At 54.1% G+C, this 26,111-nt stretch overlaps 1 protein-coding gene across 1 annotated transcript; it reads right to left on the bottom strand.

Annotated features, from left to right (window-relative positions):
- Positions 1–716: 716 nt before the first annotated feature.
- On the bottom strand, positions 717–25,561 carry TTLL4 (tubulin tyrosine ligase like 4). The gene is made up of 17 exons (XM_078865765.1): positions 25,405–25,561; positions 19,366–20,869; positions 18,774–18,877; positions 17,719–17,829; positions 14,999–15,075; positions 14,098–14,310; positions 13,203–13,285; positions 12,363–12,491; positions 11,022–11,144; positions 9,845–9,943; positions 8,177–8,311; positions 6,944–7,033; positions 6,728–6,827; positions 5,078–5,279; positions 3,599–3,669; positions 2,872–2,939; positions 717–1,089 (listed from the first exon to the last, which is right to left on the bottom strand). Exons 2-17 carry the CDS (start codon positions 20,829–20,831, stop codon positions 924–926), a joined length of 3,237 nt encoding a protein of 1,078 aa, XP_078721891.1. The 5' UTR covers positions 20,832–20,869; positions 25,405–25,561; the 3' UTR covers positions 717–923.
- Between the last annotated feature and the right edge of the window lie 550 nt (positions 25,562–26,111).

Raw genomic sequence — 26,111 nt, 5'->3', positions numbered from 1 at the left:
TGTGGCCACGGTGGCCGCCCCCCCGCCTCCTCCCCCGCCCGGCCGCTCGGGCCCACGACAAGGGCCGAGCGGCCGTACTGAATCACGTGAGTGTAAACACGAGGGCGCCCAGACGTGACAGCAGAGGCGGTGGCGGCAGTAGCGGCCGCGGCAAGTCGGCACCCCGACCTTCCCATCCCGCCCTCCCCGCCATCCCACGGGGTCAACCGCTAACCCCCGAGCACGTGTCACCCGCCAACACAGGAAACGTCCGCTGGAATGAAATGTAAAAAAAAAACATGTATATGGGTGCAGCGTGTATAAATAATCACTTAAAAAGAACTAAAGGGAAGGGGACACAAAAAAAACTATAATTCAGCACTATCTGGCGCATACCACGCACTTGCATAGGACCCAGACAGTCAGTGGTCAGGGGTTTAAGGCAACAAAAAATAAAAGGAAAATAATAAAAGGAAAAAAAAACACTCCGAGAGTAAACATGCCCCAGGGAGATGGAGCGCAGGCTGGGAGAGCACAGGGCGACACAAACACTCCGCGCCCACCAACACGGCCCCGGGGGAGCGCGCACGCACACACACACACACGCACGCACGCGCACACACACGCACGGCGATCCCCCCACGGGAGCCGACACGGGTGGCAAACTCCGTGAAACACCAACCCCCCCCCCCCCACCTGCCCCCCCCACTCCACCAAGCGCGGTGGCTCGCCCCGCTTGCAGCACGCACCATCATATCGCAACTTCTTCCCAGGTGCGGACGGCTGCCTCGGAGCATACCACCTTTTGCGTAGTAGGGGACAACCCTTCCACAATCTCCTGACGTGCGAGATTGTGTAGGATGGGGCCATGCGACTCGGGAGGCAGGGCTGTCGAGAGGTGTGGGATGACGACGGGACGACGGGCGGGGGTTTGCGCGGAGGTGTCAAGCGACGTCGCCCACGCTACCGGCCGCGCGGAAGGCTCGGTGGACGCCCTGGGTTTGCGAGAGAGCCATAAATCCGAGGCTGGAGCTTATCCCGCACACCTGGGGCCCAGGTGTAGGCTCCTTCTCCCGTTCCTCCGGCTCCGTCGCGGGAGGCTTGGCCGCCCTGCGAAAGCGAACGTCGGTCGGTCTCGTCACAAGCAGCGAAAGAGTTGCGCGGAAGGGCGGGGTAGGTGTTATGAAATTCGTGACGAAATCGCTCGTCAACAAAGTGCTTTCAATTTTAGGCAACAACGACGATGACTACTACCGCGCACGGAAGATCAAAGCGTGACCGACTAAGAAGACTTACAGAGTTCACCAATTGAGTGGGTGACCTGACAATATTGAGGGGGAGCGGGGGAGGGTGGAATTGCACACACACCCTCCCCCCCCCCACACCAACACCTAATAACGGAGCCGACTTCATGTTTGGCCACCCGTAGTCAAACTGGGCTCGGAGAATAAGTACGTAAAACGACGGCCAAATAAACGCGGCGTTTCATTCCCAAGCCACTTGGGAAGCAACCGAGACGTGGAGCGGAGTGCCGTCGTTTGTGGAGGTCGCCGGTGAAATGACAAAAACCCTCCCCGCGCGAGTTATGGCTCTGTTTAGAAATTAGTTACACTTCATCACGGCAGACGGCTCTTAAGAGATGTGACCCCAGGCCTGACCTCTACCCCGAACCCCCGACAACAAACCATAACCCTTAACAGACTGGAGTCGGCCACAACTGATGACCCAAACCCTAACTATAACCCTTAACCCTGACCACCAATCATTCCCCTTAACAAACTTTCGTCGGCTTCAACTGCGATGGCCTCAACCCCACCCCGCGAAAACTGCAATCTCCGCCTTGCGAAGGCTTTTGCTCGGCTGCAATTCCCGTCACAATAGTCGGCCACGGGGGCCGATGCGACCTGAACCTTAGCTAAGCCTCGTCGGCCCTCGGTCGCGTCCTCATCACTCTCGCAAACGAGCCTGGCCCTGGTCGTCTCTTGGGTTCTCACCTGGTTAAACAGGTCAACTTGACTAAAGAGACCGTTCCGTGTCGCTGCTATGCCGCCTCCGGGGCGGCGGTGCCATTCACCGTTTGGCGCAGAGGTTTGACGGTTGGCGTCTAAGCAGGCTGCCCCGGTTAATACTGCACGGGTGTTACCCGTGATATAATCTGCTTCGCAGTGGATGTTAACGATCCCGTCACGTCATTCGTAAGAGTTTAGGTCCTTGTGTCTCTGGCATTACGGTGCAAATCCGACACATTAAGAAAACAATCGCCTGGAAACAACTCATTAGGAATATAACATAATGAGCATTGTTCCCTACTGCAGAAATATGACATGACCCTCCTGAAATTGAGTCATGAGACTCAGTGAGGCCTTCCTGGGTACACAACCATAATACTAACAACTGCTCCCACAAACTTCACTCACCCATTCCGCCATCCTGACTGGTTTGACTCATCCACTGTTCAACCAGCACACTGCCGGTCAGAACTCACTCACTCACCCACTCACCTCACTGACTCACCTACTCACCCACTCACCTCACTCACTTACTCTCCACACTGAAGGTCACACCCACCCATCCACTCCCTCGTGCACTCACCCACCCGCGCACTCATCCACCCACCCACCTCACTCACTGACGCACTCTCCACACTGCAGGTCACAGCAACACACCCACCCACCCACTCACCTCACCCACCCACCCACTCTCCACACTGCAGGTCACACCCACCCACCTACACACTCCCTCATGCACTCACCCACCCACCCACACACTCTCTCCACACACTGCAGGTCACAACGCTTCTCCTCCTCCTCCTGCTGCTGCTTTCCACCCTCGTCGCACGGCTCGATTTGCCGGCGCCCGAGCTGCGAGCGTCTCCCCGCGAGGGTCTCCCACCTGGCGCTGGCGGCCTCGCCAGTGACGACGGCGCGGGGGCGAGGCTCCGACCTCGCCGACGGAGTCCACTGCGCATGGCGAGGGGCGAGGGAGCGGGCACGGAGAGGAACATGATGACGACGACGAGTCGGACTTAGAGCAAAGACAAAGATCCCCCGCATAGCCTCAACAAACTGTTGGGGCAAGTGCTGTTAGCGATGAGCATCTATGAAGGTTGGCAAGGCACACGTGGGGGTGGGTGGCCAACACTACGCCCGGCCGCATTTGTCACCCCAGTGGCGATGTTTACACACCGCACCAGTACTCATTTGAGGCCGAGTCGACCTAGGGGAGGCCCATCACCGGTTCAGATAATCATCAGCGGTGTTTGGCCGTGAGCGGGAATCGAACTTGGGTCGCCGGGTTCGTAACGCAGTGCAACAACACCCACTGAGAACACCACCAACACCATCACTGGGGTCAGTGGATTTAGAGTGCAGTGCACCAACCACGGCGCCACCGCTCCCCTCTCGTAAGTTCAGCAACTGCTCCACAAGCACACTGCCACGCTACATCCACACCACCACCGCCACCACCAAAATCACACCACCACTTTGATTTATCCTGGATAAATCCGATGAGCTTCGAAGCTCTTTTTCACAGAAGTCCAGTAGTTTCACACCACAATCACTCAACCACCGCCACCGCCACACCACCGAGCGCCGCACCGTTCCCGACCTCTACTTACGATGTGGGCGGGGTCCTCTGCAGGGCCCAGGTGAACGCCCTTCTTGCAAAGGCGCTTCAGAAGATCGATGCCTGAACAAGAAACGTAGATTCGTTAGAATGTTACGACTGCGTGCTGCCCGCTGGGATTCTGCTGTCGCGTAATGGCTAGCGCCACGGACTTGCAAAACCCAGAGGGTCGTCGGATCGATTCCATCCCACGACGCAGAAAGTTTCAACAACGGTACAACTGCCTCTGTCCACCCAGCAGTGCGAATGGGCAACGCCACAGTTCGTCAATCAGCAGGTTGCGTGCGGTGGGGTAAAGTTTGGGTAATTCCCGCTTCTTCTTCCAACACGGTCGGGCGATCGTCGTGGAAGAGAGGGCCAACACTGCTCTCTGGAGGGGCTCTCTAGATCTCCCTCTGAGAGGAGGCCCCATCCAGCAGCAGTGGCGTGAGCAAGAAATTGTTGGGCTACACCTTCATAAACAAATCGACTTGGCACGTGGCAGGTTTTCAAAGCCATTACTACGATTAACATTTCATTATTGGGTGAAGTTACGTGAAGACCCCCATTCTGACTTCCTGCATTTTATTATTGGGTGATGTCACGTGATGATAAAGACCCCCATTCTGACTCCCTGCATTTTATTCCAACTTCCTGGATCTTGTCCTGAAGATGCTTGGCGCAGTCTCAAGCGCGATGTCGCGTCTCACTGAAAAATGTTCGCGATGCGAATTTAATTATTTTACTTCAATCGGCGAGCGAGCCGAAACAATAACACCCGGCGCGTCATTAACCACTCGTAAACGTGACAGCTTAGGGGCCATCCATTTAGTACGCGTGGAGGGGGAAGGGGGGGTTAACCCAAATGCGTACGCTTGCGTATGGGGGGGGGTCTACTGACAATGTACGCATAGGAAACGGCGGGGGGAGGGGGGTGGTGAAGCCTCGATAATAATTTGTCTACATTGGCTTTCAAACAGTTCAGTTTCTTCAGCTGTCAGACAAGCACTACCGGGACAAGTGGGACTGTGGGAGAGGTGTCACTCGTGTGCCACCGTACCCCTGACTGCAGCTATCACGCAGCTCAGCAAAATAAGTGGCCAAGGTACGCAACTTAATTATTTCATGCAGCCGGCGGTGGACTGTTTGCTTAAACACGTTAATATTGTTAATCCTTGATCGTTTCTGCGTGGATTAAATATCAGCCGTTTTATAGGATTCGAGGGGGGGGGAGGGGGGTGCGTCAAGCAGGGGGGGTGTAAAAAGTACGCGTGGGTACAGGGAGGGGGGGGAGGGGTCAATTTGACAGATTTTTGCGTACCTACTAAATGGATGTCCCCTTAATTTGTTTGGCTATGTCAGGTGGCGAAGGGGTGTTACGACACAGATTTTGGCCAGACCATGACGTGGCCTAAAAGCGAATCGCCGCATGGCATCGCGTCATCGGCGGACGGGCGGGCGAGCGATGGGGGAGGCGGGACCGCGACGGCACCTGCTGTGGTGCCGGGCGGGTGCACCAACGTCCAGCGGTGCAGCAGGAGGTCGTGGTAGCGCTGCTGCGTGAAGAAGACGAGGTAGCGCGGGGAGGGAGAGGGGAACGCGCGCTCGAAGCGCCCGCACCGCCGCAGCTCGTCCTCCGCCTCCACCAGCACCCGCACGTCGCCCGGCGTCAGCGTGTCCAGCAGCGTGCCGCGCTGAGCCGCCCACCGCCACCAGACCACGGCGCCGTGAGGCACACACACGCACGCACGGAGCACACACGGAGCACACACGCACACACAGAGCACTCACGCACACACGCACGCACACACGCACGGAGCACACAAGCACGTACACGCACGGAGCACACACGCACGCACACACACACACACGCACGGAGCACACACGCACGGAGCACACACGCACACACAGAGCACACACGCACACACGCACGCACACACGCACGGAGCACACACGCACACACAGAGCACACACGCACACACGCACGCACACACGCACGGAGCACACACGCACGTACACGCACGGAGCACACACGCACGCACACACACACACGCACGGAGCACACACACACGCACACACACGCACGGAGCACACACGCACGCACACGCACGGAGCACACACGCACGCTCGTTAGAAATATTCCGCCTGTCTCAGCTTATTTAAACCGTTAATTCAAACACACTTTTTGCAAAAGGAAGCAAAAATATAAACGTACACCAATTCCTCATTTAACGCGATTCGCGCGTTGCTGAAAAGTGCCGCGTAAAGTGGAAACGAGCTAAGTGAGGAATTACTGTGCACACGTTTATTGGGCATGAATAAAACAGTGCACATTTCAATCACATTTGAGTCACCTTGCAGCTATTCCCATGGCGGGAAAAAAGTACTGATATGAGAGTAAGCCGCCGCGCGGACGGTATCATTCCGTGCGTATACCCAGAATTCCAATGCCGCTCGGCAGCGCAGGCGAAGCAAGTAGTCCGTCGTCGATTGCTCATAAACCGGGTTATAACAACGGGCGCCGTTACGCATCGTGCAAAAAATATCCCCCGATAGAAGAACCATGGTATGGTGAAAACGCGTTGTGTGAACACGCGTTACAGCATAGACTCACCGTACAATGTAATTGGTGCTAGGCACCCTGATGCCACGTTTCAAAACTGTTGCTTTTCCCCTTTTGGCATATCAAAGAATCCCCAATGCTCAAAAATTACCCGAAAATTACTCAACTGGGATTAGACACGGCAGCGACATCGCCCCCCTCCCCCCTTCTGCGAAACATTGGCCTGGAAAAGGTGCTTCCAAGTGGCGAGCCTAGATCTGAAGGACTGTGGAGTGGGACGTGGAGATCATCGCCCAGGAGAGGAACGAATGGCAAAAGAGGAGCAAGGAAACGAGAACTCACACGTTGGGAAAACGCCCGGAGGCAGGGAAGCAGGCAGGGAGGGAGGGAGGCAGGCAGGGGAGGGAGGGGAGGGAGGCAGAGAGGGAGGGGAGGGAGGGAGGGAGGTAGGCAGGGGAGGGAGGGGAGGGAGGGAGACAGGGAGGCAGGGAGGGAGGCAGAGAGGGAGGGGAGGGACGGAGGGAGGCAGGGAGGCAGGCAGGGAGGCGACGCTTCGCTGGACGTGGAATATTGTCTCACCTCGTCGAGGTTGCGTGGGGAGAGGTAGAACGCGTGCTTGGAGCGCTCGTTGGTGGCAACGTCGCTCCCGGTTCTCACTCCGTCACCGCCTCCCTGCAAGCTGGGAATCCGCTCGCTGTGACGCGTGCAATGCGCGAGCGTGTAACGTGCGTGAGTGCGTGTGTGCGTGTGTGCGAGCGCGTGTGCGCGTGAACATGTGCGTGCGTCTCCCCCTACCTGGCTGGAATTTGGAAGCCAGCCATGTTCAACAGGTCCTTGATCATCTGGCCCTTGACAGCGACGTCGAGCGGCGAGTTCGAATGGAGGCTGCGACGCACACGGGCGCACCACCGCACAGCGTTCCCGTCAACTCTCCCACCCGGGCTTGCGAGTTTTAAATTCGACTGCGAAGATTTTTCGCGGTTGTGCTGTACGGCACTACGCGACAACAGGCCACTTAAACTAAAAACTAAACTATTTGTATATTTTTCGATTTAAAGCTTTCGTGACTGCAGGGATTAATCTTCTTGGTTCTTTCGGTAAAGTCACGTAGAAGGGAAATAATAAAGTCATAAAAATAAAACATAATAAAATACAATTCTCACGACGTTTCGGCCACAACGCAAGCAGCTTTATAGCTCTTTTTCAGAAGCGACCTGGCCACAAATGAGAGCTCAACGAAGTGGCTCATCGCGTGGAGATGTATAGGAGCCAAAAACTCCAAACGCGTGACGTTGATTCTAAACGTGGAGGGGAAAACCGGAAGACCCGGAGAAAAACCCACGCGACCACGGTGGAGAGAGAGACACGTAAACTCCCAATATACAGCAGGCGTCTGGGTCGGGTTCGAACCCACACCCTCCTGTCTACCAGGCGAGGCAGTAAAACATCTCGCCACCGTGGCGCCCCAGGTCGGAGAGGGGTATGAAGCACAACGGCAGAAACCCTCGCCAAGGCGGTCAAAAAACTCTTAGCGCGCGGGAGAAGTTCCTGAAGAAGCTGCCGTAAATAAGTCGCATGCAGCAGAAGCAGGAAACGCGTCGCAAGGTTTTAATGCTGTGAAAGTGGATGGAGGATTTTGGTCTTTTTACAGGAAAATCGGTGAAAAATAAGGTTTAGTTTTACATGGGGTCATTTATACAAATTGCATCTCAGCCTTGTCGAGGATCCACAGACAAGCTGAAAGGCAGCCAGGAGGTGAGCAGTTGCCAACATTTGCCCGAGCTCTGCACTCCTCTAAATATTAAGATGTTTTAAGACTAAGAATGAGTGTTTATACACGTGGGAGGAAACTGGAGTAGTGTGCTTATATCAGGAGTATTCCCTAACGATCCCACCTCCCCCATCGGATGCTTATACATCAGAAGTGCACTCATACACAAGGTGTGCTTATAATCCAGCATCTACTGCACGGCTTTCTGGCGCGGACCACGTGGGAGGGAGCGGCAGGGGCGAGAGCACGCGGCTCACCTGGGCGAGATGTTGACCTCCAGCAGCCAGGGCTTGAGCTTCTCGTCCAGCATGACGTCGAAGCCGAAGAGCTCGTGGCAGGAGCGGCGGTTCCCCACAAACTGGGCGAGCAGGCTGCTCACAAACGGCTCCGAGCTGCGCGGGACACGCGAGCAGACACGCTTTAAAAAAAAGTTACGAAACTATTTTTAAAACTTATAAACTGAACTATTTTTTTTATTTTACCAGGTAATGCTCACCGAGCTACCTGGCCGTCCACAAATTGATAGCTCCACGAAGTGGCTCATCCCACGTGGAAATTTACAGCAGCCATATACTGCAAACGCGTGACGTTGATTCGAAATGTGGAGGGCAAAATCGGAGGAGCCGGAGAAAAATCCACGGGGAGAGAGACGCGGAAACTCCAAATATACAGGCGTCAGGATGTTTACACATCGCACCAGGTGTTCATTAAGAGATAAGTCAACTTGGGGCATTGCCCAGGACAGGTTCGGATATTCGCCACGGATGTCAGCCATGTCCGGGATTACATTGCCAGGTTCGTAGCATGCTCACATTCTTGGGTTTTTTTGGTAAAGTCACGTAGGTAAAAAATTAAAATATTATATTATTTTATTTAAATTTTTTACCTACGTGACTTTACCGAAAAAACCCAAGAATATGAATCCTTGCAGTCACGAAAGCTTCAAATCTAGCATGCTCACACAGTGCCCACAACGCACCAACAACAAAGTGAGGTCAGTCTGGGTCCATCTCATTAGGTTTTTATCACTGGGGTTTGGAATCACGGTCCAATGTGCCATGGCTCGAATTTCATGAATTCCATAGGTTACTAGCTTTGATACTCACGTAATGATTTTACAGACCATGTCAATCCACTGCTGGATGATGGGCTCCTCACCCCCTGTTGGTCATGAAGCTTATTTGACCATACTTCACCACGTTGGTCAATGAGGGATGGTGAAGATGGGGAGTGGTGGGGGGGCGAGGGCAGGTTCAGATGTCACTCGGCGCTCCCCCACCATGCTACCCGCCCCAATCTATTATGAGTTGTATAATCCTGTATCACAATGAACCATTGTTGTATCATCCTGATTCGCAACGAACCACTGGTACCAGATATCATGAAAATGTTTTCATTATATCGTGTCATTCATGCAATTGCATCCCACAACGCTGCACATCAATTATCCAGTTCCGTACACAGATAATCCAAAAAGAAATCCCCACTGCTTATCAAATAAAAAAAAGAATACGTAAATAACGAGAGAAAAAAAATTCACCGCAGAGAAAATAAATAAAATAAAATAAATTCGTTCGGTCTCCATACCCCAGACCACAATCCCAATATTTCGCCGGATTCTGGAGACCCTTCCCCTGTGGTGGTGGTGGTGGTGGAGTGGCCAAAAAGTTACGAGCCAGTTGGACAACAATGCAGCAAATGCCTATTTTCCAGCGTATGCCAGGACAAATAAATAGGCCTTCCCGTCGCGAGTGCATGCGGAGACGTAACCCCCTACACACCACGTCAGGTTTCTCCATCGATTATAAAACCAAAGAAACAAATCAGTCCGCGTCCGTCCCACGCCACAAGGGCGGCCGCGTGACGCGGGGGGCAGGGTGGGGGGAGGCACTCACGCGATGACGCGGGGGGGGGGGGGCACTCACGCGATGACGGTCTTGACGGCGATATTCTTGATCTGCTCCCATATCAGGCGGCAGTCGACTCCCTTGTCACACAGGTAGCCCCACAGCGCTTTCAAGGCCCTGCCAAGTCGAGGCACAGAGCAAACACGTCACACGCCGGCACCGCCGCCGACCCCCCCCCCCAACCCCCGCCCTGTGTGCTCAGCGCTCTGCCATTAGCATTCCGCCACCGCCCGTCTTCACAAGCGCTCCGTTTGAAAGTGGCGCCCTTATCTCTTCCCCTCTCGTGCCCTCCGCTCTCCGGTGCCGCTTATCACCTGCGTGCGTGCGGGTGGGCATGTGTGTGCGTGTGTGCGCGTGTGGGCGGGTGGGTGCGCGGTTGGTGGTACGCCCACGGTAGGAGCGACACGTCCGGCGTGGGTGGGCGCTTATCAGCTCGCCGGGCGATTTCGTTCTGTGTATGCCGCGGCCAAACACACGCCGCACCCCGTCGCACAAACGTTTTGACAGCCGGCGGCGGCGGTGGCAGCAGCGGTAACAACGGGTCCACACCCTGGCAACGCAGCCAGCCGGCAGAACGTATATGAGAGAACCCCGCCCCGGATCGCAAACACGGTGAACTCTCCCCGGCGCGAATCGCCCACCCAACGGCGGCGCCCGTGAGTGAAGTAGCGCGCGACGATGGTTCCTCCTCGCGAGACCGCCACCAAACGTTTGAGACGGTCTCCCGCTGGCGACGGGTTGTGTTTTGTTTCGAGCTTGCGCCGTAGGGCGCTCTCACGCCCCTCACGGGTCCGTGCCACGCAGACACACCACGCAGACGCGTACGGAAGTACAGCAAGTGGGTTCACCCTGGTATTTATCGGTGGTGAACATCTCAGCAGCAGCCGGAAACGTTATATGTATGTTGAACTTCTTTCACGCCGTACGTAGCCAACCGTGCTAATTGGAGGTGCGGGAGGAAAGGACAACGACAAAAGATAGATATAAAATTGAGGGAGAATTCGAGCCACTCCATCCGAGTTCCTGAAGAAGCACGTGAAGCGAAACGTCGGCCACCGCCCCAAACGACGCGCGGGTACGACCCGGGAAAGCGCGTCGGACAGTTTTAAGCGATGGTCCGTGGCCGGCGAGAGCGAGAGAAAGGGGGGGTGGGGGGGGGAGGTGGGGGGGGGGTCCCAGAGCGTCCGGCGCTCACCACTTGTGGCCCTCGCACTGGGTGCGGTCGTCGTTGCTCCTGTAGGCCGCGTTGTTCTTGTTGATGCTGTAGTTCGTCAGGTGCATGAAGCGGTTGCCCAGAGTCTTCGTGGAAGAGGAGTACCTGCGTGCGAGCGTGTGTGCGTGTGTGCGTGCGAGCGTGTGTGCGTGCGTACGAGCGTGTGACGGTGGCAGCACGTTAAAGTCCGCGGGGGAGGGGGACTTTGCGACGTGTGCGAATCCATATAACATTGTAAATGACTAATTGTGCAAAAACACATGTACACTCAGCCGCAACTTACCTGGGCCACTCCCGCTGAGGGTGTGCACGGGGAGATAGACACGCATGTGTCAATACGATGAGGCGCACAGACAAAATACAGACACGTCATCATCGCGATCGCCGATTCAACGGCAACATTGACTGTAGTCTCAATGGAAAACCTGGACTCTTACACGCATCTCTGGGACGGGGAGAGTGGTACTGGCCATGGGGGTTGTTTGATCATACTTCATCACAAGGCTGGGTTCAGATGTCATTCGCCGCTGATGTAAGCCGTGGCGTTAAGATGTTAAAACACCAAATGGAAGCCTTTTGCAAGGAATCAAATTCGCATTAACCACACGTACCTGTGGTGAACATGCAAAAAAAATTTCTTGCTGTGGTTTTCCCACCTAATGATTGCTTGTGTTGCAATCGAAACGTCGCGATTTATTTTATTTTCTACCTACGTGACTTTACCGAAAGAACCAGAGTATGGATTCCTGCAGTCACGAAAGCTTCAAATCTAGAATGCTCCGATTATAATTTGGCATTGCCTTTGAAACTGATTGGCCTTTACCAGAGACAGTCTTCTTTAGGGCCCAGTGTCAGACCAGAGAACGCCAAAAGGCGAACCGTGATCCTGGCAAAAAAAGGTGCCATCGATGACGTTCTCTTCATGCTCTGTTGCACTGTGCCATCTTCACTCTCGCCTGCTTCCCTTAAAACAACCCCCACATCTCTTCTCCCTTGCCCATCCTCCTGCTGCTACTGCCTCCCAGCTACGGACCAGGTCTACCCCAACCCCCATCACTCATTTCCCCGCACCTCCGATTAGCATGGTGGCCTAAGTATGGTGTGAAAGAAGTTCACACACACACACATAACCGAACCGACCCTAACCCCTCCCACGCTGTCCTCCTGTCACCATCACCACACCACCGCTTTTATGAACAACCCCGCTCTCTAATTCAACCGGGGTCATCATCACGCACAACTTCATGAATCTACGTCCAAGATGAGGACAACTCCGAGTGCGCACAATCTCCCGTCGGGACCGGCTCGCCGCCGGGCACGTACTTGCAGCTGGCGAAGCGCACCAGGCCGTCCTTGAACACGTAGACACGCAGGGGGTTGTACGAGCTCACGTACACGTAGATGCGCAGGTCGAACTTGCTGCCGTCTATGAGGTATGGCTTGTGCAGGTACCTGCGGATGCACGCACGTCAGTCGCCTGCCCGTCACGCTCTTCAAACGCGACCACCGCAGTTCACCCGCTCACGTCGCGTCACTCGTCGAGTCCTCCTGCTCCACGTCAGGGGACTCGGGTCTCCCGCGCAGACTTGTGTCAACTACCACTCCTCAGGTGACAACAACGCAGCCGCTCACCCGGACACTCACGACGCTCACCCACTCGCTGCAGGTCAGAACACTCATCCCTTTCCGCTTCTTCCCTCGCACGGCTCCACCGAGGAGTTTCCCTCCCAACGAAAGTTTTTCCCAAGTTGGCCACCGGTGTTTTTGGGACTTTAGGGCCCCGTGCTGAGCAGCCGTGACAAACAACACGCTCGTTCGCTCAATTATCTCCGTACCAGTCTTCATGCAGATTCGCTCATTTAGTCTCGCCACATTCAGGCTTTGGTGTCAGGTCGTAGTCATTGTCTAAAGTAAATAAACGAAAAAAATTACCTGGAAAAAAATAATGAAACGCACTTCGTCGACGAACGGTATCGCCACGAATTTCACCGTCAAAACCAAGAGTTCACAATTAGAGGTTAGTTTTTGTTTGGGGTGAGATCGCGTTAATATAAATGCGTTGTTAAACCTGACACATTTATATTTACGCGATCTAAAAAAAAAACCTCGTGGATCTTGGTCGCGAAAGTCGACGTGTTGCACAAAAATGACGAGTGGCGCTACCTCTGTACAAGTAGAGGCCTCATCTTGGGCAGCTGGCTCCACTTGCTGACCACCTTGATCCCGATCCCCCTCGCCGACGCCGGCTGGAGAGACAGTCGCACGCACGCACGCCCACGCGCTTCACCACGCGGTGCAGCGGGGAATCCTGTGGCGGCCAGCGGGCTTGCATCCGGCCCGCCATTTAAACTAAAAACTAAACTATTTTTTATTTTACCAGGTAAGGCCCCAAATGAGCTGTGTAGCTCTTTTTCACAAGCGACTTGCCCATCACAAATGATAGCTCAACGAAGTGGCTTATCACGTGGTCATTTATAGCAGCCGAATACTTTAATAAACGCATGTCGATTTTAAATGTGGAAGGGAGAAAAGAACGGAGGACCCAGAGAAAAATCCACGCGACCACGGGGAGAGAGCGTGCAAACTCCAAATATGCAGCAGGCATCAGGGTCTGGATCGAACTCACGACCTCCTGTATACCAGGCGAGGCAGTTAACGACGTTTCGCTCGTAATTACAACTAGCTTCATCGTACTCGGATTGTAAATGTTGCGGCTTGGCTCTCCAACACACCGGTGGTGCTGTACTAGTGACTAATTGGCCACGTTCTGTTTACGTGACAAACCTTACTAATTGGCTGTGTCGGGTGGTGGCGGGTTTTAACGACACATTTCAATATTTACGCGATCTAACCCAAAAAACCTCTACTATGGATGATATTAATCGCGAAAGCCTACCACGTGTTAAACTCCGTTAACATCTCGCCTTTCCTGGGTCAACAAGTGGCGCAATAATAATAATAATAATCATAAATAATAACAACAATAGCACTACGGCACAAGCCCCAGAAATCCTTCGCGAGACGGGCGGGCGCAATCGCCGCTTCGGTAAATTCTCACCGGCTTCACGATCCAGCGCACGTGGGTGCCGCCGCCGCCGCCACCGCCGCCTCCGGCCCACGCGAGGCGGAGGGCGCGGGTGTCCTGCGGCAGCACGAACGAGCGCGGCACGAAGCCGAACGAGCGCTGGCCGAACCGCGCGCGCAGCCGCGAGAGGTTCCGCCACAGCCGGTCCTTGCGCCCGATTTGGAAGGAGCCGGGGAAGTGGTTCAGCTGCGGGGTGGACAACGGTGGTGGGACGAGACGAGACGCGGGATGAGTCGCAGGGATCGTACGAATCACGGGAACAACGGTGCGGCCGTGCGATCGCTCGCTCGCGGCCACTGCTGACGGAGGAAGAGCCTCTACTACGGAGGAGCCGCCCTAAAGCCCCCTTCCCAGAGGGAATTGGCTCGACTCTCATCGCATTCCTCACGCCTCGTTTGCAACGTTGTTTTTTAATTCGTCGTTTATTTGGAGCTTTCGTGACTGCAGGAATTACTCTTTGGTTCTTTCGGTCAAGTCACCTATCAAAAGAAAATAATAAATGAAATACTAGCATACGACGTTTCGATTGCAACACAAGCAATCATCATCAGGTATAAATGAAATAGAAACACAAATCTAGTATACTTAGAAATGTAATGTAATACAACAGAGAGTCGGACAACATAACAGTCAACACCCTACCTGGTTGATTACGTTCTTCCTGAGAATGCTAAATTTGAGAGAGAGATAAAACACAGAACCAGAGACATATACATAGACACATAAGTATTTTGCTCACTCCAGTTGCGCGAGAATGGAATTCAGGTCACCGGGGTTCAGTGCGGCGGCCACTAACCTCGATGCCTCTGCTCGACCGCAACAAATTCCCAAGTTAAAACGCTTTGGGTTAGAAGCGACGGAGTGGGAGACTCACCTTTTGGTGCTCACGCAGTGCTCTGAACCCCGGGGACTTCATGTGGCGGCCCCAGCAGCCCAGCCAGTCGTGGCTCTCTGCGGACAGAGCGGCGCCGCGCCAGGTTATCCCCTCGCAGGCAAAGCCAACCAGGCCCGCTTGGCCTGGCCACTCTCATCCATTCCCTCCGCCGATGAAGCACGCACGGGCCACCGTCAATTCCTTAACCACCCTTTCCGTTCTCCTCTCTTCAAGCCTCACCCTCTTCGCGACTGCCCGTTCTCTTTCTCTTCCCTCCCCTTGCCACTCCACTCCTTCCCATCCCCCTCCACTCATTCCTCAACCCATCGTTTTGTAAGCTACGTCAAGCGCCTCGAGTCGAAGGCCCTGATTGGATTAAAAAGTCAAAAGCGCCACCGTCATGATCAGTCCACTGCTGAATGAAGCTCTCCCCAAGCCGTCATAACTCGTATATCACCTGCACACGAGGTAACGTCATCGCTGATGGACAGCCCGATGGGTTGCGATCCCTCCTTGGGCTGCCACTCCTTTATTAGTCTCGACTTCCGTCCCTTCCAGCGAGACCTGTCCTGCCCAATCCCACTTACTTTTTACATTCAGCCATTCAACTATTAAACTTTTTATGTTACCGGAACTCTAAAAGCTCTTTTGCAGAAGCAACCTCGCCACAAATGATCACTCAACAAAGTGGCTTATCGCGTGGAAATGTATAGCAGTCAAATACTCTCAAAGCACGTAGATTATAAATGTGGAGAGAAAAGCCGGAGGACCCGGGAGAAAAATCCACATGACCACGGGGAGAGAAACACGCAAACTCCAAATATGCAGCAGGCATCAGGGTCGGGATCGAACCCACGACCTCCTGCATACCAGGCGAGGTAGTTAACATCTCACCACCGCGGAACCCCGATGTCGTTATCACCATCACCGTTAGCCATGACCCTTCCGCTGCTGGATGAAGGGCTTCCCAAATTGTCGCCGTGTAATTTCACACGCACCATCCGTGTTAATTTATCTGCCGGTGGTGGAACGCCCACATTCCTACGACGCGACAGTTTTCTCTTTCTTCCACGCAACGACAATGGAACAACCACATTGAAGCGCTCCTGTACTTTTGACTTTGCACAAAGTGTACTCATTTTATTGAGTCAGGAGACATTTCCTCGGCATGGAGCAAATCCTTTCAATCGTTCAATCAGTCGTCATTTTACGTGCCACTTTCGCCCTCAATGAAGTAGACGGTTGGCTATGTACAGTGCAACAAAAGTTCAACATACACACAAGCATGACAGCAGAACGGGAAAGCTACAGGGGACATGGAGCAGCAACAGGAATGAGAAAAAGAAGCCCGTCACGACCTCAGCTGCTCACACCGACTGAGCAGAGTAAATTTAAACCGCCCGCAATGAGTAGCATAAGAAAAGTAATCAGTGAATAAAATAAATATTAAGTAAAGAAATCACTTTTTTCCCCTTCTTATATCTCAGATTTTATGGGGAAGGCTCGGGATTTAATAACAATAACAAACTACATGTATTTGTAAAGGCGACTTCCACTTTTCTTTGTGTCTTTCGGTAAAGTCACGTAAGTAGGTTCAAAGAAAATAACGAAAAAACGATGACGCATCGATCGAAACACAAGCGGTCGTCATCAGGAAAGGGCTTCCACTGATGTCTCACGGAGAAAAATAAACCCGTCTCTCTCCGATGGTAAAGAGGGCGCGGGTCCTCCGTCACGTTGCCACCCCGGGCGCAGTAACGAGCAGCAGCGTGAGTCACGGGTGCGTCACGACCGCCGGGATTGTTGATGCATCACTGCTGTCCCCCTCATCCCACTGCACGACAGTGAATTTTTTATAACAGCGGCCACGTGCACCACAGCGCCCGGCGCAACACTGCCCCCTGGCTGCCTGCTGCTGCACCTGCACCACAGCCTCCCGCACAGGCCAGCCGTGCCACGACACGCAGCACTCTCTCGCGCGCGCTCTCTCTCTCTCTCTGGCGCGTTTTACGGGTCGTACCGCTTACGCGGCCGGTCGTACGGCACGACGTCCGACGTTTCGCGTCACGCACGCCTCGGAGCTCCTTGGGTAAAGTTCTCCGTGTGCCGAGGGCTTCTTCGGCGAACTTTCCGGAGAAGCTCGCGGTTGCTCAAAACAACAATCGTCATCATCAGGCGCATGCGGCGTGTGTAAACCGCGCCCGCACAAACTATGGCAGATGCGGTTAAACTGATGTACAAGTGGAAAAACTCTCCAGCATTGTGCGACTGTGGTCATCCGGAACAGACCGTACAACGTATAAACGACGCAATGCCCCGATCCACAAATACGAAGGAGACATCACGGCGATGATGATACACTCCCACTGCTCATGACGCGGTTGTCTGGCTTTGGCCACCCGAATGGGAAATTGAAGTCGTTGCTCTGCATCAACATCAGCCGTACGAAAGAAGAAGAAGCAGTAGGAGCGTCCAACGACTTCATCTGAGAACGAACGGAGAAGATCGGCCAAAGGTGGAACGGCAAACCGCGGCCGCGGACTTTGCGAGCACCGCCGCTTGGGACAACGACAGCGGCCGACATTGGGATCGCGTAACGTGACAAGATAATTAGAAAACGTGCGGGAGGACGCGGGCGGGAGGAGGTGGGCGGGAGGACGCGGGCGGGAGGAGGTGGGCGGGAGGAGGTGGGCGGGCGGGCGGGTGGGCGAGGCGCTTACTAGTGGTGGGGCGGAAGTGGGAGCGCGCCAACGCCTTCCGCACGACCTGCGGCGTCACGGGGCTCATCTTCCACTTGAGCCTCCTGCGCAGCGGCCACGGCAGCGTCGCGACTGCGCAGGAGAGAAACGGGACGCAGGCGTCAACGGAAGGGACCCATTTCACGATCCCCGTATTGCATTTCCCGACGCTGGTGACCACTCTTCGATGCGGCCCTTGGCCTCCCCCTAGGTCGACGCGGCCTTAAAATTAGTAGCCGGCGCGGTGTGTAGATGTCGGCGCTGGAGAGATAAAGGCGGCTGGGCGTGGTGCTGGCTATCCACCCTCATATACTGACATAGGCATCCAGAGACCCACATAGAGACCCATAAATAAGCATGCCCCACCGTGTTTCTGAGAGTCTGCAGATGGGGGTCACGTTAAACCGCGATATAAATTCAAAGCCTATGGCCAAAAATTACCTGGCATGTGCCCGATCTCAGAAGCTAAGCAGTTTCGAGCCTGGTTGGTACTTGTATCGGTGACCACCAACACATATCAAGATTTGTAGGCATTAAGACTGATAGAGCAGTGAGCTGCCAGGAGGTGGCAGTACAGCAAAGGGCCGCAGACAGATCTAACCCAAAACGCCTGTATTACAGATGATGTTGGTCGTGAAAGCCGACGCATTAAACAAATCTAAAAAAATTATGTGAGGCTGTGGATTGAACCTTTCTGCGCGAAAACGTTTGCGCGTTTAAGCCCTCCGTGGCATGGCGGAGGTGGTATGGCAGAGGTGGCATGGTGGGGTGGCAAGGTGGGATCGTCATGGTGGGGTTGGCATGGTGGGGGTGGCAACATGGTGGGGGTGGCATGGTGAGGTTGAAACTGTGGGGTTGGGAATGAGCCCTGATGCAAGAAACTAAATGTAGCTCTCCAGGCTCCTGTCCAATGCCCACGACTCTCTCCACAGCCCGACAACCTGGGCCCCGGTGCAGTTGCACCGACTGCACGCTCGACTGCTACGCCACTGCCTGGGTAGAGGAACCGGCATGAAGCAGAACATGGCAATTCTCACTCGTCTCCTCCGCGGTGCCAAAGTAGACGGTGGGCGGCACGTTGTCGAAAATGCTGGGCACGAGCGCCGGCTTGGGTTGCCCGTCCTGGGCGCTGCTCGGCACACTGCGGGGGAGACAGACGGACAGGGACAGTCTTACCGATCCCTGGCCACGTGCAAGTTTGAAATTCCACGCCGGGTGTTCACAGCAATGAAATGTCCTTCTTTCATCGACGCGTTTCTGAGATATGCAAACTGATTCTTCACGAATATTGATTTTTGGACTAAAAGCCACGTAATGATCTGGTCACATATGTTTCATTAACCCCTCCCTTGTACGTACATATGTTGAACTTATTTCGCGCTGTACGTAGCCAACCGTGCTAATCGGAGCTGCGGGAGGACAACAAACTAAACACAAAAAGAAGTGGCTTCCATCACCCATTATTGTCAAAAAAGTTCAATTAACAATTCGGGGCTTGATGGAATGTTACGTCGCAAGGCGAGTCACGTCAATGACGTGGGAAAGCTTTCATCCAGCAGTAAATATAATCATGGGTGATGATGATCTGTCAGAGCCGTGTGATGACATCACCGCGCACGGGAGTCGCACCTGCAGGCGGCAGTGCTCACGGCGAGGTCCAAGGCCGCGGCGTAGTCACCTCCCTCATCGTCAGTGCTGCTGCCGTCACTCACGTCCACCTCATCTCCCACCTCGTCCGGTCCATCCGGCAGCTCCTCCTCGTCGCCGTCATCTTCGTCGTCACCAATGAGGTCCACAGACTGCGCGGAAGAGTCCTCCGAACTGTCATCCTCCACCGCCTCGCTCCCGTCCTCCTCCTCCTCTTCTCCGTCCTGCCCACAGTCCCCGCTGCCCAGCTCCGAGGGTGGACTGCCGGCCCTCCACCCGCGCTGCTCCAGCTCGCGCCCGTCTTGCCCCTGCCCCGAGTGCGCGGCCGACGTGCCGCCGCCCTTGCCGGCGAGCCGCGCGCCGACCCGGCGCACCGGCGCGTTCCCAGGGCCGCCCCGTGTTCTGCCCGCGCTCGGCTTCGCGTCCGGGTTTTTCGCGCGATCCGATTTCGCCTTGCGCGAGCTCGGCTTGGGCTTCCTCGTCAGCGTCGTCGGACGGACGCTCGGAGGAGACTCGCGCAGCGATGCGATGGGGCCGCATGGCGGATTCACCATTGGCTCGCTCCCGCTTCTCGCGACGCCCGCGGCCAGTCTCTGCACGGCCGCCGTCAGCTGCATCACGGGCAGCTCCGGGCCGCTCGACGCGTCCGTCACTCCGCCGTGCGTGGCAGGTCCCACGGGCATCGCCACGCTGCCGGCGTTCGCTCCGTTGAGCAGCCGGTGGTCATGGATTGTCTCGACGGCCGGCACGGCGTTCTCCACAAACCCAGCAGCAGCAGCGGTGCCGTCCAAGAGCAAATTGACGCTCGTCTGTCTCAGGAAGGGGTTCACGTGCGCCGGTGGCTGTGGTGACGTACGGTGCGTGGGGTGAGCTCCGGGTTTGCGTGCCACCTGTTGCGCCGTCGAAACGTCGCGCTGGCGGTGGGGAGCGGCGCCCGGACGTGCGCTCCACCCCGAAACGATCCGCGGTAAAACGCCGTCACCACCGCCACCGGTACCCAACCCCGCCGCGGCAGTCCTCGAATTCCTTCGCAAACTTTGGCCACGCAGGAAATCCAACCGCTGCCACTGCCCGAAAACCGTCGTCTCTCCCGGCGCCGGTGAGGCGGCGCTGGCGCGGGGGGCCGGGCGGACGGACGGCCGCGCCGACTGCACCCTCCGCCTTCCCGTGAGCCTCGGCTCGCCCGAACCGGCGTGGCAAGGAGCGAGCGTCGTCGAGGCGGGGCCAACGACATCCTGCGCCGGCGACCCGAGGCGGCGCGCTCGGTGCCGCGGGCTGCCGGCGTCGGTCCGGGGCGGGGGGCTACCGTCTCCGAGTTGGGGGGTCGCGGCTCCTGCCGGTCGCCCCCGTGCAGCGGGGCCGCCCGTGTCGGCGTCTGGGCCGAGCTCGCGGCGCAGTGTGCCGCAGTGACCGGCGGACAACGGCGGCGGCGGTGGTGCCAGCGCCATTGTGGCTCATACCTTGCGCTTTAGACTCTTCCACGTGCCTGGTCAAGCGAAACAAACGTGTTACGGGCAAAAAGCACACGTAGCATAGCGTACAAAATAACACGTACAAAATAACACGTACGAAATATACAACGGAGGGGTCACCAATTGTACGAAACACCGAAGGCAGCTTAATTGTAACGCCTCCACCAGCCCAAGCACAGTTGTAAATGAGACCTGTTGTTAAAGTTATCATCATGCTTCTTTGCCCAGGAAAGCCTCACCAAGTCTCAAAACTCTTTTTCAGGAGGGTCCTGCCAAGTTTTCACAATGGGGCGCAATGTTGCTGCTGCAGCTGCGTGTAAATTCCAATTGAGTAATATGCAATAATTTTTTCATCATTGTGATGTTTAGCCGATAACAATGACATCGTTTGTTTTTGCCATGCAGGACAGGGGGATGCGGGCGATGGTTGCAATGTGTAACCACAATCGAGTAATTTTCAGGTACATAATTCAGCATTGGGATGTTTTGGCCAATAACATGAGTTACATTGTGTGGGTTGTTTTTGGTTATGGGAGCAAAACAGAGGAAGGCCATGCAAAACAGGGGACGAACATACAAACTCAATCTCCTTCAACCTCACTCACACGTTCATAAGCACTGAACCTCGCTCGCACTCAGTGGAGCAGGGCGCCCGAGTCGGGAGTCGAACCCAGGCCCTTCGTGCTGTGAGGCACTGCACTACGCTGGCACCCTATTGTTAAATATTAGCAAAAGTGCAATCTTTGCCCTTTGGTGCAAACTTAAGCGATATTATAGTCATCGTGACCAGCCACGGATGTCACGCTATTAGGTGGCCGGTCTAACCCCCATCGTATGTTTACCAACCTCCACTCGACAGGACGTTCTGTGAGCGTCGAGCGGCACATTCCAGTTGACGGGTAACGCATTTTATGAGGCTCGTGAGAAAGCGAGCACTCTAGTTATACAAGCTTCAGCTACTCCCAGAGCCCAGCATTACAATGCTAATCAAACAGAAGATGAAAATAAGCACACCGCACACAAATAAGCACACCGCACACAGTTCTGATATAAGCAACACATTCTCACATTATACTGTTAGAGGTGGGGGGGACGTTAACGACATCCCATGATACAAGCACTCTTCTGACATACACGCACATCCGGACTTGCTCCAAAGGGGGTGTGTGCTTATATCCAGCTGCTGACTAATCCAGTCTGAACATGACACTTTTGGCAGTCGCCCTTCAAATTCCACGCTGCAGAGTAAAAAATGACGCTGGGTCTAACATACGGCAGCTGGGCTGCATATTTTTGCCTGCCTGACGTGGCACTGCGGGGGACTGAGACGATTCAATCACGACTTCTTATCGGACTTGGCCGCTGCCGTGGGTTTAACGGTTCCCATGTTGGACTCACGATCCGGAGGTTGGCGCTTTGATTTTCGCGGCGCGGCAGTTTAAGAACGATGGTGCAGGTTTCCTAACAATCCCCCTTTGCCTCTTTGTCTGCTCATCAACAGTACAGACCTATGCCAGATACTTATTTGAGGCCAAGTCGACCTAGGGGAGAGGCCGGAGATCAGTTCACACACATACACAACAAAGACAAATATTCCCCAGTGCTGGGGTAAAGTGCTGTTTGCGTGGTAGCCACGAAGCGGTGGTAGCCACGAAGCGGTGGATAGTGTTTACCCTCACACGCTCATTCATTGGCCAATAACGCCTTGATATAAAGAGGACCCCAGAGCTTGCATAATCATTGGGTGACTCCGGCTCCTTCTCACAGCGCCTCCGAGTTGTCCTCTCTTCGAGAGATAGCACCGCGCGGCGACGTTGGCTATTTAAACTATTTTTTATTTCACCAGGTAAGGCCCACCGAGCTATGTAGCTCTTTTTCAGAAGCGGCCTGGCCATCAAAGAAATAATAGCTCAACGAAGTGGCTTATCATCACGTGGAAATTGATAGCAGCCGAATTCTATAAAAACGCATGATGCTGATTGTAAATGTGGAGAAAAAATTCCACGCGACCACGGGGAGAACATACAAACTCCAAATATACAGCAGGCATCAGGGTAGGGATGAAACCCACGACCCTCCTGCACTACCAGGCGAGGTAGTTACCTCCTATCCACCGTGGCGCCCAAGCGGGACAATCGGCACGTCACGTGTGGTGGTTGTGGTGGTAAAGTGTGTGTGTATTCCCACCTTTTCCAAGATGTCCGGCCAACGCGGGAAGAGGAGGCCAAATACACAATATACAGGGGCTCCTCTTGAATGTTCTCTATTGGGAGGCTCTTGCGCGAGTATTGACGAGAGCAAGCGATAGCAGAGCTCCGTCTACCTTTTAACCTCTTGCCAGACCCATTTAGTGCCCGTGCTTCCTAGGTGACACCAGAGGTTGCTAATCACAGTCACAACAGCGGGGTCACTTCCCTAGAAACCAGAGCCTTACCCAGAAGCAAACACAGCAGTAGAGCGGTGGGGGCGGTTGTCAATACCGAGCAGGATCTGGCAAAGTCGGGGCGAACAGGGACACCTAGAGCCTGACCAGACACGCACAGAGACCAAGATCCCCTCATTGAAGTCTCGTAGACTGTTGGGGCAAGAACCGTGAAGCAAGCAACTTTTAAGGGCTGCATGGGGTACGTGGGGGGCGGTGAGGCTTGCACCGTGCGCGGCCGCCTTTGTCTCCCACTTCTGACGTGTGTACGCTGCACCTGTGATGTGTGTGTGTGTACGTTGAACTTCTTCCGCACCGTACGTAGCCAACCGTGCTAAATCGGTGGTGCGGGGGAAGGACAACAAACCAAACACACGACTTGTGAGTGTTGAGGTACTGGACTTGTAAGGACTGGGGGACACCCAGGACCAGCTCCCCAGGTTCGTCGTGATGTGTGTTTACCACAAACACCACCAAAGGCTCAGAACGCACAGGTAAGACTCGAAACTGGCTGTACAGGTGAGTCCTTTCAAACGCCAAAGACCAGAGGACCAGGAGGCATACAGGTGATGAGACCAGGTAGCTTTCGTGACTGCAAGGATTCATACTCTTAGGTTTTTTCGGTAAAGTCACGTAGGTAAAAATAAATAATATTAGAAATAAAATAATAAATTACGTTTCGGAGGCAACACAAGTCTCCGTCATCAGGTGGGACCGTCACAGCTAAAATTTACTGTACGTAGATACCAGGTAGCCAAGGCCAGGTATCCCATACAATTCATGTTGAGACTTACAACCGGGCAGGTAATAGGGACAATATACAACCGAGCTCAGGTGAGAGAGACGCAGACCAATGCTGGCAAAGAGACGTAGCCGATTCTAAGCACCCGTAAAGGCCTCGTAAATGTTTTCATTCGTGATGAACGCACATTAACCTGCGATGACACACGTGAAGCAGACACGTCGTGGGTATTAACGAAGAGAATGGAGGAGGGTGAAGCGTGTTCAGCAGAAGCATAGAACCCCTTTGCGTGCGCGCGTGTGTTTCAGTGTTTATTGGCCTTCCCGTGGTGTGTAAACATCGCCACTGGGGAGACAAAGGCGGTCGGGCGTGGTGCTGGCCACCCACCCCCTCGTGCACAGCTCCGGCCTTCATAGGTGCTCACTAACAGCACTTGCCCCTACAGTCTGTTGACGCTACACGGGGGATTTTGTCTTTGTTGTCCATCCACCCCGCACCTCCGTTTAGCTACGTACGGTGCGAAAGAAGTTCAGCACACCACGTTGTGGATACACAAGGGGGGGGGGGTAATGCGACGTGGAGGATGGGAGGAAGGGATGATGTGGACACACGGGGTCCAAGCAGGTGGCATTTTCTTGCTGTGGTTGTCCTACCTGATAAAGACTGCTTGTGTTGCGATCGAAACGTCGTGATTTGTTTTATTTTATTTCTCCCTACGTGCCTTTACCGAAAGAACCAAAGAGTATTGGCGTAGCCGTCAACCCGTGATATTTGTTATATTTTTATTTTACTTTTATTAATTTTAATTTTATTTTTTTACCTACGTGACTTTACCGAAAAAACCCAAGAATACGGTTCAACCCCTTATTCTTGTGCAGGGAATTCGAGTTTGCAGATCCATACGGCGATACAGCCGTTTCGATATAGACGAAAAAAATGTGTTTGTGTTTCTCTCTTGCGACGGGGCTTTGTATGATAAACGTTGAGATTAATAAGGCGCACGGGGTGACCGATACGGTGTGAATTGATCTGTAATAAGGTAGGGGGCTGATAGCAAGGGGCTGACACAGGGTCTGCGTGAGTAAGGGTGACGGCAGCCGGAGAAATGGGAACGCGTCTGGATGGAATCCGCGAGGTAGCGGTGGGGAGGCCTTGATCCAGCAGCGGATAGACCCTGGCTGACGATATTGATGACGATTGTGTAACCGGACGCGGGGGTATGTGGCAATGCGTGACACACACTCACACAAACCTCGTTTAACAATCTCGTAGGTCTTGTAAGTTATCGAATTGAGAGAGAAAAAAAGCGTAACTTTAGTTACTACGTTGACCAAGCGCTACGTAGCGGCACCGGCTTTTTATTTCTAATCGCTCGATCAACCCACCTCGCCACCACGGGCTCCCGCCGACGAGACGAGAGAGGCACCTTGAACCCGAACGACGACAACAACAACAACACACGCCACCAACAACGGGCAGACCGTCGACAATTAACTTTGATTTACTTTTTATAATTTACTAATTAAAATAAAATGCGGCCCACCCGGCATGGAGCGAGGCCTCCACTAGGCGAGCTCCGTGGCGGGACGCGCGCTTTTATAGAGTCAGCGCGAGGTGGGCGTGGTCACTGAGACGCCGGTTCGCCTCGCCATTGGTCAGGATTCGTGACGTTGCGGAGTTGTTATTTTATTATATGCCACGCATCAATTATGAAGTTCGAGATTTGAAGCTATCGTGACTGCAAGGATTCATACTCCTAGGTTCTTTCGGTAAAGTCACGTAGGTAAAATAATGAAAAAAAAAATTTAGAATTAAAATGATAGAAATAAAACAAATACAAATAATAATAAAAATAAAATATTTATATTATTTCGATTATTTTTTTACATACGTGACTTTACCGAAAAAACCTAAGAGTAATTATGAAGTGTTGATGAAGCTGGTTGTGATTACTGGCGAAACGTCGTACTTAGATTGTAAATGTTGTGGCTTGGCTCTCCAACACACACCGGTGATGCTGTACTTCTGACGAATTGGCCACGTTCTGTTTACGTGACAACCCTTACTAGTTGGCTGTGTCGGGTGGTGGCGG

The sequence above is a fragment of the Lampetra fluviatilis genome, chromosome 21 (assembly GCF_964198595.1).
Source record: "Lampetra fluviatilis chromosome 21, kcLamFluv1.1, whole genome shotgun sequence".
Taxonomy (NCBI): Eukaryota; Metazoa; Chordata; class Hyperoartia; order Petromyzontiformes; family Petromyzontidae; genus Lampetra; species Lampetra fluviatilis.
Note: the sequence above shows the minus strand (reverse complement) of the source record. Positions and strands in the feature narration are given on the sequence as shown.

Excerpts from the sequence above, each read along its gene's own strand:
- TTLL4 (XM_078865765.1), bottom strand. The coding sequence starts at position 20,831 with ATGGCGCTGGCACCACCGCCGCCGCCGTTGTCCGCCGGTCACTGCGGC. Across the intron at positions 7,034-8,176 it reads GAGGTCAACATCTCGCCCAG|CCTCCATTCGAACTCGCCGC; the intron begins GTGAGCCGCGTG and ends TGTGCGTCGCAG. Across the intron at positions 3,670-5,077 it reads CCCGCCCGGCACCACAGCAG|GCATCGATCTTCTGAAGCGC; the intron begins GTGCCGTCGCGG and ends TTTCTTGTTCAG.